General features: G+C 43.2%; 6 protein-coding genes across 6 annotated transcripts; 2 read left to right on the top strand and 4 right to left on the bottom strand.

The window, feature by feature from the left end:
* Positions 1-490: 490 nt before the first annotated feature.
* Positions 491-1180, bottom strand: CPAR01_00903 (guanyl-specific ribonuclease N1; the record flags this gene model as incomplete). Its single annotated transcript, XM_060485193.1, has 2 exons — positions 491-720; positions 856-1180. 2 exons carry the CDS (start codon positions 1178-1180, stop codon positions 491-493), a joined length of 555 nt encoding a protein of 184 aa, XP_060356050.1.
* Positions 1181-2436: 1256 nt separating this feature from the next.
* On the top strand, positions 2437-3370 carry CPAR01_00904 (uncharacterized protein; the record flags this gene model as incomplete). Its single annotated transcript, XM_060485194.1, has 2 exons — positions 2437-2830; positions 2922-3370. The coding sequence occupies 2 exons, from the start codon at positions 2437-2439 to the stop codon at positions 3368-3370; spliced, it is 843 nt and encodes a 280-aa protein (XP_060356051.1).
* A 238-nt stretch (positions 3371-3608) lies between these two features.
* CPAR01_00905 (ABC transporter) lies at positions 3609-9130 on the bottom strand (the record flags this gene model as incomplete). The annotated part of the gene is made up of 14 exons (XM_060485195.1): positions 3609-3825; positions 3885-4971; positions 5033-5097; positions 5165-5215; positions 5282-5353; positions 5448-5571; positions 5654-6019; positions 6114-6276; positions 6342-7081; positions 7140-7373; positions 7440-7719; positions 7793-8016; positions 8096-8556; positions 8640-9130. 14 exons carry the CDS (start codon positions 9128-9130, stop codon positions 3609-3611), a joined length of 4575 nt encoding a protein of 1524 aa, XP_060356052.1.
* A 906-nt stretch (positions 9131-10036) lies between these two features.
* On the bottom strand, positions 10037-11068 carry CPAR01_00906 (uncharacterized protein; the record flags this gene model as incomplete). Its single annotated transcript, XM_060485196.1, has 3 exons — positions 10037-10479; positions 10554-10802; positions 10894-11068. 3 exons carry the CDS (start codon positions 11066-11068, stop codon positions 10037-10039), a joined length of 867 nt encoding a protein of 288 aa, XP_060356053.1.
* Positions 11069-11688: 620 nt separating this feature from the next.
* Positions 11689-12895, top strand: CPAR01_00907 (uncharacterized protein; the record flags this gene model as incomplete). The annotated part of the gene is made up of 3 exons (XM_060485197.1): positions 11689-11754; positions 11836-12813; positions 12872-12895. The coding sequence occupies 3 exons, from the start codon at positions 11689-11691 to the stop codon at positions 12893-12895; spliced, it is 1068 nt and encodes a 355-aa protein (XP_060356054.1).
* A 2385-nt stretch (positions 12896-15280) lies between these two features.
* CPAR01_00908 (uncharacterized protein) lies at positions 15281-15430 on the bottom strand (the record flags this gene model as incomplete). The annotated part of the gene is made up of 1 exon (XM_060485198.1): positions 15281-15430. A coding segment is annotated over one exon (150 nt), but the record flags the coding sequence as incomplete, so codon positions are not given.
* Between the last annotated feature and the right edge of the window lie 2085 nt (positions 15431-17515).

Below are 17515 nucleotides of genomic sequence, written 5' to 3' on the forward strand. Positions count from 1 at the left end.
CACCAGCCCAAAGGCTCCAGAGGCAGATCCCTCCTGCGGCACCCTCTGTCGAGCCACAAACCAGATGTAAGAGACTGGACACTCGTTGAAAGTTTCCCAACTCTAGTTCGCTCTCGCATGGTGTTGCGAACTTGCGATGAAGAGGGTTCCCCTGTCTTTTGGTGCGGCAACAACTCAGTTGGGTGGGCAAGATACCGCGGTCGGCTAAGCTCTGAACTCAATCCCCAGCTCGAGCCCCTTTTACCCATAATGTTCGAAAAGGCGATTTTCAAATACCATAAACATCAGGCGCAGACAGCCTCATTTCTGTTGTTTTCCCCTACTGAACTCTCTCTCATCCGGGGACGGCGCCCGATGAGGGCCAGACCAGAGTCTATACGTCGAGAGTTGGGTCGATCCGTTATTCCTCGGCCAGCGGCGTCATCATGTCCCCGTCTCTCACATTACCCTCGCTCGGCGTTTGTTTTCTCGCGTTGCGTGCCGAGTTCGATTAAGCAGTGAGTGCCAGAAGTGAGAGAATGGAGACAACAGCCCCGATCGAGCCGGACCCCTTGTAGCTCGACGCAGCAGATGTGCCATTGGCCGAAGACGACGACCTTGTCTGGTTGCAGGAGACGAAGCCGTTGCGCGATGCAGCGCCGGTGTGGGTCATGGCGCCGACATAGACACAGCTGCCCCGGTACGCCGGGTCGAACACAACACGGTCGGCTCCGGGCGCCCCTGCATGATGCAGCAATGTCAGTGCGTGTTCTCATGTTCGATGACGTGCCAAGAGCGGCGAAGGTGGCAGTTGAAATGCCAAGAAACCGGTTCCTGGGGAATGATGAGATGTTAGGGGATCCAAATGCGACTTACGTCCGCTGTAGTTTCCAGAAGTTATGATGGGGAACTCCTGGTAGGGGCCTGATGTGGCAAAGACGAGGTTCTCGCGGTTGTTGAAGCGGTGGGGGTACTGGCTGGTGCCGATTTGCTGGTTGGCGGCATAGAGACGGCAGCCTTCTGCAGTGGCGTCCTGGATTTGTCTCTTAGAGTACTTGTTGCTGCCGCAGGTGACGGTGCCGACGTCAGTTGTGCCCTGGCGCTTCTCGAGGGCCTGCTCGGGCTCGGGGTTGGCGATGGGGCTCGCGGCGGCGGAGACGGCGCAAAGGGCGAGGGTGAGGGCGGATTTGAAGGAGACCATTTTGGATGGCGTCGTTTGGTGGACTGGAATGGTGTGTGAGACGAGATTGATGTCGATGTGTCCGAGGACGTTGGGTGATGTGGTGTTTATGCGGGCCTACAACGTCTTTTCGAGACGTGACGAGAAATGGATGAGGACAAGGTGTGGCGTGAATCAAGTCAATAATCAAGGAGATGATGGGCCTGCCCGCGGTTAAAAGTTGCGAATGCTTTATTGAGTTGACTGAAAGAATAAGGCGAGCGAAGAAAGGACACCAAAGCTGCCGAGAAACTTGGCCGGCGCGAGGAACCCGATTCCCGTGTGCCAAGTGTGGAAAATGCAAATTAAATCCAGTCAATTTCAGCTCACATCGTCCCTTCCTACTCCGGGGCCAGGCCAGGCTAGGCGGTTCCTTTCCAACTCCCAAACGCTCCCAAACAGCTCAAAACTTTATTGGCCTTTAGATTCTTTAGGTGTTTCCACGGCGTTTTCAGGTGAGCCGGGTCCAGAGACGGTGCTGGAACGCAAGGGAAAAGTCACGTGAAATTTGAGTTGGCACCAATCAAAGCTTGACAAAAAACATAAGCTTAATCTCGTGCCTGTTTTCCAGAGGCCGCCGTCTCCACTTGTTTGGGGGCTATTGGCTGGGTGCTTTGGGTTCTTTGCAGCGCCAGGTCCTGGGCTGGAGGGCGGGAGGAGCCGATCAACCGAGACGAGATGCAGTTAGGTCCAATGGAAATAAATGCACATAATTCAGCTCGACGTGCCACACTTTGAACGCTTTATCAAACACTTTTTAGACATAGCCACATGCATTTGGAAGGATCGAGAAAGATTGCATGGCTTGCGCGTCTCGTCTTGTCCTTGCCCGCCGTGCCTTCTGTGGCTGCCCGGCCGGCTCCTGCCTCTGTTCTCCGTGCACGGTGCATGCCAGCCGAGAGCGGGGCTTCCTTCCTTGTTTACTCGCTTACCTAAGGTTCTCACAGGCTTTGGCAGGTACGACTGTGAGTACGTACCGTATGCGCGACTCCCCGCTGACGACGTCAGTGAAGCTGCGTTGCCTCCACGTGGGCCGAGATTGGCCAAATTGGCCTCGTCCAGGCTTCCCACCTTCCCGTTGTGACATCGCCATAAAACGGCTATCAACACTAGCACCTCCACCACCGCCACACCTTCTGTCAACCTGTCAACATCGCAACCCCTCCACCTCTTGTTCAAATACCTCTAGAAAGCCATTTCTCTTTACTCGTCCTCATCCTTTCTCACATATACCCAAAATGAGTAGCGTATTGCCGAAAACTGATGCGCCCAAGGTGGGCGTGAACGACGCCATTGCTGCGTTGCCCGCCTACAAGTCCCTCAGCTCCTTCGTCAAGACCGAAGGGGCAACCGACAAGAAGGCACTCGAAAATACCGTTGACGAGTTCAAGGATTTGGCAAAGAAGTCCGAATCTCAGATCGAAGATTTTCTCTGGGATACATACAACGCCATCTTTGCCGTTGCTAAGCAGACCCCTCCAGAGAAACAAACTCCGCTCCTCGATTTCCTGCAACGCCTGCGCGAGACCACTGTCACAGCCTCGGATGGTCAGCCCCTGAAATTGAACAACCAAGTCGTCTGGAAGGATCTCCCCACCTTTGGATGGGTTGCCCGTGATCTGTGGAACTTTGGTGAGTACATCCACCGCTTGCAGTAGCGGGTGTGCCATATAAATACCACTGTGCTATGTCAGACGAGAAAAACCCTCACTAACGCACTTAGACACCTCCGACGCCTCCGCATCAGCAGAAGAAAAGGCAAGCTGGACAAACCTCTCCGCCTTCGCCGCCCAGCTCACCGCCCGCGCCGACCTTACCAACTCCCAAGACCCTCTTGATTTCTCCCTCTACGCCCTCTGGGCCCTGCGCGAGGCCTTCGAGGAAGACTTTGCTGCAGCGAGTGTAGAACGTAATTCTATTGCCACTAGGCTGGCTTACCAATGGCTGTCGTACGCCCCGGACGCGCTGCATGATTTGAGTCTCAAGGGACGCGACTTTGACGGCAAGTCTGGCAAGCCGGGGAGCAAGTTTGCGGATCGCGAGTGGAAGGGAATGAACGAGGCGAGGTATGGTGTCTGGGCCGATAGCATTATGTCGATATCGCAGACGGCTTCTGATGAGGAGGTGCGCGCCCTCGCTAGGGAGGCTGCCGCAAAGCTGAAGACTAAATAGGGGCGAACGGATCATGAACATGTCTTGGAGACAAATGGACTGAAACCGGGGAGAGAATGATACACACGAAAATAAGTATATATGTTCTAGTAATGAGAGCCCTTGCTCAGCTATAGAAATAAAAGCACAGATTTACACTGCAAGCCCCTTTTCGATAATTCTAGTTAGAACACAACGCTTAGCTCCTCTACTGCAACCCACCATCTTTGCGCAAGAGGCCGATGAAGACAGTAATCATTCAACCTTCTTGAAGCTTCCACATCGCAGCAAACGTGCCTGCGTCCTCGAGCAACTTCTTGGGACTATCAAATTCGACAACCTTCCCATCCTGGAGCGTAACAACCTTATCAAAGTCCACGACAGCCCGTAGTCGATGCGCGATAACGATGATTGTCCAGCCTTGGAACTCGCTGCCGATGAGATCTTGCACGATCTGTTCCGTGGCTTGATCGAGACTTTGGTAAATGTTAGCGTGCTTGACGCCTCAGAGTGAAGATAGAGAGCAACGACTCACCTGCTTGTCGCTTCATCCAGCAGCAAGACACGACTGTCCCTCAAGATGGCCCTGGTCATGCAAAATAGCTGCTTCTGTCCTGCACTCAGCCAGTCAGTGTTCAGATCGGCCTCGAGACCTCCTTTGTCTTCGAATAGAGCCTTCAGCCCCGTCTTCTCCAAAGCATTCCAGATGTTGGCATCGTCTTTGCAAGAGTTAAACGGGTCTAGGTTGAGACGAACAGGCCCGGGTAGGAAGAGCGGATCCTGTGGCAGCGCGACGAGAGTCTCTCGAAGCCGTGTGACGGGTACGCTGCGGATATCTACACAGTCTACCTCAATCACACCAGTAGATGGCTCATGAAGTCGAAGCAGGAGCGCGAGAAGAGTAGACTTCCCGCTACCCGTTCGTCCGCAAATGGCTACCTTCTCGCCAGGCTCTATGGTGAGATTGACGTCGCTGAGAACCTGATGGTCATCGTACGCTGCCGACACGTCCCGCATATCGATCCGCCCCCTGGAAGGCCACTCTTCCTTCACCGCAGGATCCTCGTCATGATCTTCGTTCTCCTCAGATGGAGTCTCCGCCTCGAACTCCCTGATCCTCGCCACAGCACCCAAACTAGTCTCCAGCTGCGCCCAATAGTTCAACAACAGCGTCAACAGCTGTCCAAACGTCATGACGCTCACGAGCGCGACACCGAGCAATCCCGCGTCGACCCGGTCCCTCAACACAACAGCAGACGCCACCAACAACACCGCCAACGCCGCAACGACGAGGTTCAGTACTAGTAGAAGCCAATTTTGCAGACTTCCCATGGCGTAGAAGGCGCGCTGGGAGAGTTCTAGCCGTTGTAGGTTCTGCGATTGCACGCGGGAGGTCCAGTGGGGTCCGAGAGCCCGGATGGTGATGAGGCCGGTGGCTGATGCGATGAAGTGCGAGAAGAGCGGGGATTTGGTCTCGAGGTCGAGCAGGCGGATTTGACGGGATGTTTGGAGATAGACTCGTTGGAGAAGGTAGAGAAGGAGGATGAGAATGGGGATGGAGAGGGACAGGGTTGGTGTGGCGAGGGTTGTTAGGGTTATGTCTGCTATTGCGAGGGTGAGGTCTGTTTATGGTGTTAGTTACCGGACTTGAGGAGATGGGAGGAACGAAAGTTGACTGCTTACTGTCAAAGGTTAGCATGAAGGCGAGAGGGAGGGGGAGGTCGACGAGATTCATGTCTTGGCTGAATCTGGATGGAGCATCAAGGTCAGCTGAGGGTCTAGATGGTACTGGAGGGAGAGTATAGGTAGGCTTACCGGTTAATAATAATGCCTGTATCGGTCTTGATGAAGAAAGACAGGGGCGCTCTGGCAACAGTTCAGACGTCAGATATCTTCATTCCAGTCAAAGAGGCAAACCAGAATAAATCTTACGAGAGAGCGGCTTTGAGGACGCTAAAGTGAAGCCCCTTAGCCGAGTGAGGAACAATGATAACGAGGAAGTAGCTTGAGAGCGGAACACAACTCTGTCAGTAACCCAGGTCCCGCCTCTATATAAGTAGGAATAGGTAGGAGGGATTTGACGAGGTATGGGACTCACTAGCACTCGATGGCGAGAGCCATTTCCGTTAAGGTGCCCCAGAGGATGTAGACGCCAACCCACATCCCTAGATTATCTTGTCCTCCTTTCTCGTTGGCAGCGACCCAGAATTTGACCCAGAGACCTAAGAATGATTTAATAATCTTCGAGAAAGCTCCAAGGCGAGACTAATAGCCGAGCGAAATAGAAGCTGGATGCGATCTTACGTTGCATGATTCTGCAGATTGTCTGGAAAACAACCATCACCACAAAAAGCCCAAAGGGCGTGATTCCCATTGACTTGATGTAATACAAGAGCGAACTCGTGTTCGCTGCGCCACGAGTCTTTACGTTGAGACAGTCATCTGGCTTGCGAACCGCGGCAGCCTTGTCCTTCTTGTTGGCATGCTCTTGGATTTCTGCTTCTGCTTCTGCTTCTTCCGAATCGCTATTCTCGTGGTCACTCTTCTGGGTGACCTTAAGTGTACTGACGTAGCCTCCGGTCTTATAGAGGTCTTCGTATAAACCCATCTCCGAGATGATTCCGTCGCTGCCGAGGGAAATAATGTTGTCCGCAGCACGAAGCCATGAGGCTGTGGCCATCATTGACTATGTCAGTATTTGCTCGTTCATACATCTTGATGGCAAAATACCAGGGGCACTAGGGTAGATATGAGGGTTGTTTACCATTGTGCGTCGCAAAGATCACGGCCCTACCCTCCCCACGCAAGATTCCATCAGTGCCAAATAGGGCGCTGAAGCATTTCGAAGCCGTCTTAGAGTCAAGGCCTTTCAGGTTATCGTCCATGATGATGATTTGCTTTCCGCTGTAAACGGCTCTAGCAAGTGCCTATCGAAAATCGTCAATATCAAGTTGCACCTGATCTCGAGAAAGGCTTGAGCTAGTATACGTACAATCCGATGCTTTTGACCACCACTGAGAGCCGAGCCTGAGCTTCCAACTATGGTCTCGTCGCCCTGCGGGAGTAGATCGAGATCCTCTTCCAATTGGCATGCTCGAATAACCGTGCTGTAAAAGTCAGTCGTGTCGTGCGTAGCAACGCTACCGATGATGTTTTCCTTGATGCTCTGGTTCAGGATCCAGGGGTCTTGGTCGCAGTATGCCACGTCAGTTGAGCTTGCATACTCCACCGACCCTGAGGTACGGTAGGTTTCCCCCACGAGGGACTTGAGCAATGTAGATTTGCCGGAGCCGACGGGCCCGATGAGAACTGTGAGACTCCCTCGGCGGATCTCGAGGTTTAGTGACTTGAGAATGGCTTGGTCTTTGTGCCAGCCGAAGGAACCGTTCGAGACTTTGATCAGGGGTCGGACCTCGCTGTCGGTTTGCGACGGCTCGCTATTTCCGTTGCTTCCCTGCGCCGCGGTGTCTGGAGAGGTGTTTGACTTGAAGAGGCGATAATCCACCCGCTTCTCTTTGACGAGGTACTCCTGGATTCTGTCTATGCATCCGATGGCGGCTCCGAGGTTGTTTGGGATCATGACTAGCTCGGAGACGGGGTTGATCAGGATACCGAGGAGGCTGAGTGATGTAAAAGCCTGGACTACGTTGAGCGGCTGACCGCCGGATAACTTTGAGATGATGCCAAAGGCGGCGAAGGTAATAGAGGGAGTCATGATTGATGGAAATTGACCTGGCGCATGTAGTTTTAGACATGCCGCCGCCTAGGGGTAACGGATTGCTTAACTTACCGATGAGAACGTTGAGAATCTGCACTCTTCTGAACCTCTTGGACTCATCCAGCTCAAAGTCTCGGAGACCTTGAATCTGGTCCTGGACTGTACTAGTCAGGCCGCTCATCTTGACGCCCTTAATTGAGCCGATGACTTCTGTGGTGATGCCAACACGCTTCTGGATCGCCTGCATCCACCTCCTCTGCCGCGGCGGGATCAACTGGCCCGTTCTAATACCGGCCGACACACTGACTATCAAATCTGTTAGACAAACCCGAGGTTCAAGATATCAGAGCTGTCGACAAATCATTGACTTACGAAGCGCAATGATGATGGGAGCAACGCTTACAGCCCCAAGCTGCTCGCTCATGATCCACATGGCGAACCCGAGCTGGATGAGATTAGGGACGATGGCGGCGCACCACTGAGACGCCACCGTGATCCGCTCAACCTCGGTGCTCATCAACGCGACTGCTGCTTGGGAATTCCCTGTCTCCGCGCGGAGGGTGAGCATGTTCTGGTAGATTATCGCAATGAGGGCGCCGCGGATGCGGGTAATGAGGCGATGGGTGAGTTGGCCGGACCATCTAGTAGAGATCTGCAAGTATCCGAGAGGCGTGTGGTTAGTCCTGTGTTCTCAGCTGGCCAAAGTTCGGAATAGTGGCACGTACGGCTAGGCCGAGGTATGTGATGGCAAAGGCAGCGACGAGGGTTTGGCCGTAGGTAATGGGCTCGTCATTGTGATTTTGGATGTACCCAATTGTGGTTTGCACGAGAAGGGGCTGTGCTAGACCAAAAGCCACCATACCGATGCGCGGGATATGGATGAAGAGGAGCTCGGCTCGGAAGGCCTTGAGGACCGCTATGACTAAGGCGTGATTCTTGTCCTGATCGACTATGGGATCATCAATTAGTACCAGGTGTCACTCAAAAAGCAGCACAATTATCAGGAGGAGATGAGGAGATTTACGTACCATTCTTCCACGCTGAGGAAAGCCGCTCAAGCACCGCTTCTCCATCAAGGTCTCCATCAAGAGGATCAAGGTCTTCTGCTAAGAGATTCCTCTTCCACCCTAACCGCAACAGAGGGTTGACCCATGTCGCGAAGCTCTTGCCAAAGATACCCGATGTCTCCTCTCGGGAGACCCGACGAGCAGGTATGGCGAGGGTGACTGGCTTTGACACAGATTCGGCCGCGAGTAAGAGTACCTTGAGGATGACTTGGACTGTCAAGAGCAGCGCGATATATCCCTCGTTATTTTGTGGTGATAGATGCCAAGCCGTTCTCACGCGAGCTGCGTCGAGAAATATGGTTATTAGTAGGAAAAGCTGGAGGAGGGCTGATGGAGCGAGTGATTTGCGGTGCTCTTGATCCGATAGCAATGTGAAGAGAATGCTCGTCGTAACCGACAAGATCCAAGAAGCAAGATTGACACTAAATTGACTCTGACGGTCTCTTTCAAGGGCGGCTCTCATTAAAAAGATGATTTGGAATGCCATGAGAGCTTGCCATAGGACCTATTGCCGTAAATCAGCCTCGTCGACTCTACCAACTCAGATCTATCGGAACATGCCTGTTTGAGCGTGAGAAGACCTGACCCTTGGCCCATCCACGCGTCGCTCTGCTGCCCAGCATATCTGACGATGCCAGATGTCAAAACAACAGCAATTGGTACGATGGCGATTGAGGCGGGTGCAATCAAAAGTAAAAGGAAGCTTAAAACGATGTGGCTAACCAAGTTAGCCACTGGGCGGATGTGTCCATGTGAGACCACTGCTCTAGCCTGGAGCTGGTGGCGACGATGAAGCCCCGAAACCAATGCGATTGAGCAAGGAATGATGGAGAAGATGACTTCCTCAAGGAGAGGACTGAGGTCATAGCCTTGATAGCACAGCACGGAGCTCCACGGCGAATCATCGGAACAGGCAAATGCGTCGTTCGGGATGACCTGTTGGCTGTGTCTAAGCTCCATGGTCGTTGCGGATGGTGTGAATATCAGAGAGTTCATCGCAGGCTCAAGCGACAGAATCACCGGTCGCTGAGTATTCTTATGAAGCGATTACGGCTCGATTTGCCTCGACGTTTACCGTTTCGCTGATAGTTCACCACATTCGACAGTAAGATGTCGCGCCCAAAAATGACTGACCCCCGCGATACCGCGACGACCCGACAAAAGTCCCTTTTGGCGAAGGATTCGCAGCAGGGCAGTTTCGAAATTGTAAGACCGGAACAAAGACCCTGGACAATCGGGAGCAGCCGGTCTCAACGTTCCCCAAGCATGTTTCTCGGCGCTTTAGGCTAACGGTTCACCTGCCTGAAGGAGCCTAATTGGCACTCGTATAGTGATCCTCCCCCGAAAAGATTTCCCTGTCAGCAGACGATAACATCGGGAAGAGACGGACTTCAAGATGGCGTCAGGCTCACATATGTCACTCGATGGATTGCTTCCTTGATGAGAGGATTTGGGATGCTGGTGTCTCTGAGACGAGAAATTTCAATCTTGAACGATTTTGCTGGAGTCGACACGGATAAACACGCTGAAAGGGCGAGGAGCAATCGATGAGGTGTATGGTCCTTGAGGGGCAAGCCACCCCTGGCTGATTGTTGCTGTGCCGCAACCACACAGCAAAACGAAATGAGTTGACTTGACGAGCCTACGAGACTTCTTCGGATCGTGAGAGAAAACTGTATGAACATAAAATAACTCAAGACTGCAGTTCAAGGGTCCAAGTAGAAGGTAATGATCCGTGTCTATCAAAATCAAGTCCCACATGTGATGTCAATTGCTAAGATTCTGAACGTTTTTGCTGAACCGCTCGATGTCCACGAAAATCCCCCGCTTTCACAAGCGTTCAGTATCATGGTCTCCGCCGTTGACCCAAGCTCAGCGCCAGGGAGCAGGTAACTACAGCACCTAAGTAAACGTCTGCAAATCAAGAGGCACGCTACTCTCCGAGATGGCCGTCAACTTGTTCTCTGTCTGTATAATGGTACCCGGATGGAACACATTAAACACGGCAGCAACAAGGAACATCAGCGCCGCATCGAAGACGTAAATGTACACCTCGCTTGCCATCAGCGCTCCGTTGCTACCAGTTACGTACTCGGCAACCCTGAACACCGAACGGACCATGATCAGAAGACTTGCGCCATACAAAATCCAGAGGAACGGTCTCCAGCGCAAGGAGGCAGAGTTGCAGGGATCAGTGGGGTTTTGGTTGATGCGATAGTGGAAGAGACAGGTGACGACGATAAAGGCTCCGAAGAAGAGGATTTGAACTGCGAGGCCGGCGATAATGATGTTTTCCCCAAGGTCGACGTCGGATAGGGATTTTGCTCTAGACAGGATTGCACCGCCTATTCAAGGTATGTGTTAGCCCGACTACCCGCGGGTCTGAAGTCTCTCATTGAAGAGACGGAAAGGAACACACCTGCGCCCTGCGTCACGAAAGAAATCACGTCGCCTAAGACGAAGAGTTTGGTCAACCACTTTGTTCTGATCAAAGCCAGGTGCTCGGCCTCAAGGAAGCGAATGAGACGGCCCAGGACCATGTAGATAGACGCAGCAAGGAGCGCGGGCCCGAGAAGGAGCGTCAGGCTCTGGATCGTGTACGAGGTCGTCGACCAGTTCGGGGTTTCTGTTGCGGATAATGCACGGCCTATGTAGCCCACGATTTCAACTGTGAAATTGGAATATCAGTAAGTGGAAGGTATTTCTATCGCAAGATGCGCCCATGGAGGCATGGATCTGTGTCGATAAGCGTCACTTACAGCAGCAGCCAATCAAGAATGGAACAAAGTACCAGGCCCGCAGTTTGATCATCTGAAAAAGGTGCAGCGCGGATGAAATGCCGAAGAGGGCGATGAAGATGCATGCTGCCGGAAGAGAAGGGTCGTAGTGGTAGAAGACGAACTCGCCGGGGCTGTTATCTGTCGGTGAGTCCATGGGTGGGTGACCTCGAAGATGAAGTATAGACTTGTTTTCAGACAATGAAGCACTCTTCTATGATGTCTTTGACGAGAAACCGAAGTTGCTGCAATAATAGGTATTCTCCTGGATAAAGTAATGGAAATTCGGCATGATGTTCCACCTCATGGTTATATAAACATCGCGTTGCTACTAGCATATCCTTCCTTGGCCCCAACAACCTATCAACAATTTTTCTGAAATCGATATTTCTTTCCGCAGGCTCTTCGTAAACATCATTGAGGCTATGCTTGCTGTTCTGTCGATATTAATATATCGTGTCTTGAAGTTGTCAATCTCTTGGCTTAAGTCTTGGCTGATGTTCGAATGACTGGTGGCCCTTGCGTCGAATACGTGTAAGTTTAGCACTGACTAGGTTTTGTCGCGGGTGTTGATTCACCCACTGTCTAAGCTTAGAAAGTCCGCGGCTCTTAGAAATCAAATCTCCGCAACCCAGTCTGCACACTAAGGATAGATAAATATGTATGAGCGGTCGATCGGCTTCGGATTCGGGCTCCCCAGTCCATTATCTCTGCGGGCTCGAGTCGATAATCGAAAGAAAGCGGCCCAGTTAGTTGTGTCCCTCGCCTTTGCCCAATATGCCGCGAATTGGACACAAGAAGTCCCGTAACGGTTGTTCCAACTGTAAACAGAGAAAGGTCAAGGTGCGTCGGGCTATGGTCTTGTCTCCGCTTTATTCCATCTCTTCCCACCAAGAAGACAACCCAAGGCTAACATAGCTTCAGTGCGATGAGAATCGACCTTGTGGCGCATGCGTCAGACTACAGATCGAGTGTAGCCTAACGCCATCTTCGATTCAAGATCGCTCGCAAATCAGCGCCTCTACACTAGATGGCCATGGAGACGACTCGTCGACCATCTCATTCAAGAGCACCCCACCAGGAGGAGCCTCATCGAAAACACCGCCGCCCTCTTTAGGGGCAGACTTCCCCGTCGGACCCGTGACCGAAAACGCCTACCCCTGGATGATGGATCTCGGCTTGATGAACCACTTCACCTCCGTAACCTCCGCAACTTTACCCGGGGCCAACCTTCACACCTGGCGCGACAAGGTTCCGGCAGTGGCAGCGGACTCGCCCTACCTCATGCATCAGATCCTCGCAGTCTCCGCCTTTCACCTCGCAACCATGGAACCACTTGGATCTTTCTTCACGCGAGCTCATATGCAGCAACAACAGCAGCGTCAGGAAAAACTATCTTTGGCGTTACAGCACCAACACCATGCAATTCGTGGAGTTCAGGCTGAGATTTCGCACGTCACGCCTGCGAACTGCGACGCTCTCTTCGCTGCTTCGTCACTACTCTTTATTGGCGCCTTCGCTGCCTCTGGTCCAACGCCGTATAGTCCCTTCCGGCAGCTAGAAGTTGATGACATCTTGGAGGTCTTTATCCTCATCCGCGGTGTCAGCAGTGTCATGGCCTCGGCTAGGGAGAATGTACGACATGGCATATTGAAGGACTTCATGCAATGCAATCCGTATCTAGGCGGCAACGAGTTACTAACATTGCTGCAAGAGAACATCTCGCGAATTGAGTGTGTATTGGATCAGCAAGACGTTAGTCCGGAAATTCAGAATGTCATCAGCGAGACAATCTCGGGCTTCCGGGATAGCATTGAACGGGCCTCTTCTATCACTCCCGAGTTGAACGTTGCCGTGTCTTGGCCCATGGTTTTGCGTGAAAACTTCATGGCCTTACTTGTTGTCAGAGACCCTGCGTCTTTAGTCATTCTTGCGCATTATTGTACCGTCCTTCATGCAGCGGGATCTCAATTTTGGTTCATGAAAGCGTGGGGACGTCACCTACTTGCCGCAATAACTAGGTCTCTTCCGCCAAGTTGGCGCAATAAGATAAAGTGGCCAGAAGACTACGTTAACCCAAGGCTAGCTAGTCAAAACGGAGATATCCCTCTGGCGAGTGTTAAATAAGGCGGAGAACCGAATCAATCCGTAGTCATTCTTCGATTTAGGTATTAAAATGGGGTAGGGCGATCAGTCCTAGTGGTTCTTTTCTAAGAGCTGATTAAGCAAGGGAAATTATAAGAGGGCCGATTAAAATAAGATATAAGGGGAAGGGCCCCAATTAAAAATAAACGATTTAATAACGCGGATTTTTATTTATTACGGCTAGCTAGTCGTAATAAGTATATTAATAAAAGTTAAGGCTACGAATACTAAATAAATAGTATTATAATTATAAATAGCTTCCCTAAAGCTATATCTATAAGTTATAAAATAAATAAAGCTTTAGTAATTAATTATAATCTTATTAAAAAAGTTCTTAATAAAAATAGCTAAAAATAATCATAAGATTTAATATTAAATTAATTATTAAAAAAGCTATAAAAAGTCTATTTTTAAACCTAGCTTAAATCTATATTATATATAAGTCTCGTTTTTAAATATATTTTTTATTTTTTAAGTCGTCCTTAATTATTTTAATTTAAAATAATCGTTCGGCCCCTAAGTTATATTAAATTAATTTAATTTAGAGTAATCTTTATTTTATTAATACGTAACTTATTTATAATCTTTTTATTTTATAAAAAATAGCCGTATTTCTATTTTATTTATATATATAATATACTTAGTTATTATAATTAATAAGCTAGCCTCTAGGTTAGTTATATATATTAAGTCGTAATATTAGCTTCTCTTCTTAAAAATCTAGTCTTATAAACCTATAAATAAATAATTATAACCTAAGTTAGGGTCCGTTAAGTTTATTTTTATAATATTTTAATATTATATTAAGTCGTATTTAAAAATCCGATCCTTATAAAAGTCGTAGTAATAAAATTAAGTATAATTATAAAGCCCTTAGTATTTTTATTAAGTATAAAGGTTATAATATAATACTATATTCTTTTTATTTTTAATATAACTAAGTATATAAAATAGACTTATTAAATTCTAAGCGTTATAATAAATACGCTACTCGGGGTTTATTAAATTATAATAATAATAATATAACGAACGTTTATAAGTTTCTTTTTTTTTATTCTTTTTATAAAATACTAATTTATTATAATAAATTATTATTTTAAAAAATAAAAAAAAATAGAGGTTAAGGAATAGGAGGCTAAAGAGGCTCTAGAAGTCCTATAAACTTAATTTATAACTACTCTTAGTTATTTATCTTATTTAAAAAAGTAAAAACGATTTTTTAAAGAGCGTAGTTTAGATTTTATTTATTATAAAATATAGTTAATTAAAGAGTAAGAGGCCGAGGAGAAATCTTTAAAAATATAGGAGATACGTATTATAAAACATTTAGTTACTTAGGGTATTTTAAACGAAATTAACTAGTTTTTTTTTAATATTAAATTTATAAATTTAGGGCTTTTAATTATAAGCGTACTTTTTAAAGCTTAGCTATTCTTTTATAATTATTAAAAAACTATTAAGTATTTTAGAAATTATTATATAGTTCTTATATATTTTTTTTATATCTATAGTTTTTTTATTTAATTATGAATTCTCGCGTTTTATTCTTAACTCTATAGTTAATAATTTATTTAACTTCGTATTTTAGTTAATTTAGTTTAATAATAATATAATCTTTTATATATAAACTTCTTAATATAAGCTCGAGTAATAAAATATAAAAAACGGAATAGTATTATATTATATTTAGTAATCTTAATTCGTAATTAATTAGTAAGATTTTTTTAATAATTTTGAAAAGTTTAAGTTTTTTATAGTTTAATTTATTATTTAGTTATTTTATTTTAATATTATAATAAAAGAGGTAAGTACTATCCCCCTTTTTTAAAAATAGTTTTCTAATCCTTAATTTATTTACGTTTTTTTTTATATATTATTATACGAACTCGAGGTTTAGTAAGGCTTATTTATAAATCTTTTTAAGTTTATTTATATTTACTATAGCTTTTATAATTTATAATCCTTATTATACTTCTCTATATATTATTAACTAGAATTTATAGTTAAAATAGAACGGAGATTCCCTTATATTTTTATTAACTATATTATTATATATAAACTAAGTTATTAATAAAAGTATTACTTAATTATTTTAATTATAATTTATATAATAATAAAAGTATATTTTAAAAATCTAATTAATTCTTTTTATCTATCCATCGGTTTATAAATAAAATAATATTAATAATTTATAATCTATATTAAGTTACGAAATTAAGAATTTTTAAAACTTTAAAATAAATAGCTTATTTCTATTTAAAATAATTTTTTTTAATAAACCATAGTTTAAAAATATAATTTTAATAAATATATATACTAAGTTTTTTATAATACTTAATTTTTTATAAAGAATAAAATACGCAAACTTAGTAAGTTAGTTAACTATAACTAAAATATTATCGTATTATATTTTAGTAAATAATTTTCTAAATTTTAATAGTTTAATAATTAAATCCTATATAATTAATTATTATATTTTTATTAATAATTATAGTAGTTATAGTTTATTATAAAGCTTATATAGGCTATTTTTATTTTTTTTATAAATTATATAATTTTTAATTACTTTTATAATTTTAATATATATAATAGATTTATTATAATATTAATAAATCCGTTTTTATATTTTAATTACTCTTTAATAACTATATATTAGTATACTATAAATTTTTATAATAAGCTTAAGGGTTATTTTTTTAATCGAGCTAATATTAATCTTTTTAGCTATTATAAAAAGCTTTATAATTAGTATAAGGCTACTATCTTTTTTTTATTTAAAAATAATTTATATTTTTTTAAAAACCGCGACTTCGTAATTAGGTTTTTTACTAAAAGCGTTTACTTTACTGTTTTTTAAACCTGTTTAATAAATAATTTAGAAATTATATTTAAATAAGAATTCGCTCTATTTAACTTATTATTTATTTAGATTTTTATTTATTATAAAGTTTATAAAATGTTTATAGTCTATATAAACTATAACTTCGTATTTAGTTCTAAATAATTATAATCTCTATTTTTAAAATACTTTAATAATTACTATTAGTTTTTTATTATAAATTTATTAATTTAATTCTACTCTATAAAATACTTTAAAATAAAAATAATATAAGTAAAGTTTTTTTTATTTATTTTATTATTTTAAAACCACTCTTATAATAAAATTTAAAATATTAGTTTCGATTTTAAAAAGTTTTTAAAAGTTTAGGATTATAATAACTAGTTTAAAAACGACTATATTCTTAATTTTAATAAATACTTTTTTATACTTAAGGTCCTAAACGAATAAGTTATTTTTTTATATTAAGTTATTAAAAAGTCTAATTATATTAATATAATCCTTAAAAAATCGTTAATAAAAATTAACAAATTTTAAAAATCCTTATACGTCCTTAACGTTTTATAATATAAGCTAATCCCTAACTATTTTTATTTTTAATACTTATATATAGATTTATCTTGGTATAATAATATATTTTAAAAAATGTATTTTTTATATATAAAACTCGTACTTAGAGAGTTTAGTATATAACTTAGTATTTTAAAGCTTTTAAAATATTATATAAATATACTTTTTATATATTTTAAAATTAGGGGAGAAAATAATAATATTATTAATATAAATAATAATAAAAATATTAACGTATTTTTAGAGTACGTAATTAATTATTATTTAAAAAGTTATTAAGGTATTAATAAGTCTAAAGGGTATAACGAGGTATTTAAAGAGCCCTTTACGAATTTAAAATACCGTTTTTTATTTATTTCCTTTTTTAATTTAAATCTAATTAAATACCTTTTTAAAATCTATAATAATAAACTAATTAGCTCCGTAAACTAGATTTTTAAGTTTAATAATAAGTAATAGGGAATAGTAATTCTTTTTTATAATTTCGTTAAGTCTTTTATAATTAATAATAAGTCTTAATTTTCTACCCTTTTTTAATATAAAAAATAAAGGGAATTTTATAAGAGAATTTAACGGTTAAATATATCCCTTTTTAAGTTTTTTATTAATATATTTATTAAAATATTCTTATTTTCTTTAATTTATTAAATATATTAAATAGAACTTAAGTTATGCTCCTTTTTTAAGTTCGATTTTTATATTTTAATTATTATATTCTAATAATCCTATTTCTTTAGGTTTTATAAATAGTTTTATATATATTTAGTATTTTTTAAATATAGTTTAAAGTTATTATAATTTTTAATTATTAATACTATATACGAACTTCTTAAAGCTTTTTATTATTTTAATAAAAATTATATATTATATTTATTCTCGTTTTTTAAGAATTATTAAAAATCTATTTAAACCCTTTTTTTTAGGTTATTTAGTAATTAGATTTTTTTAAAAGACCTAGCTAGTAATCTAATTTATCTATAAGTTATACTTTTATAATTACGAAATTTTTAAAATAATATCGATATTTCCGATCTTTATAATATTATATTA

This window comes from Colletotrichum paranaense (assembly GCF_030867605.1).
Source record: "Colletotrichum paranaense strain IMI 384185 chromosome Unknown Scaffold_1.1, whole genome shotgun sequence".
Lineage (NCBI taxonomy): Eukaryota > Fungi > Ascomycota > Sordariomycetes > Glomerellales > Glomerellaceae > Colletotrichum > Colletotrichum paranaense.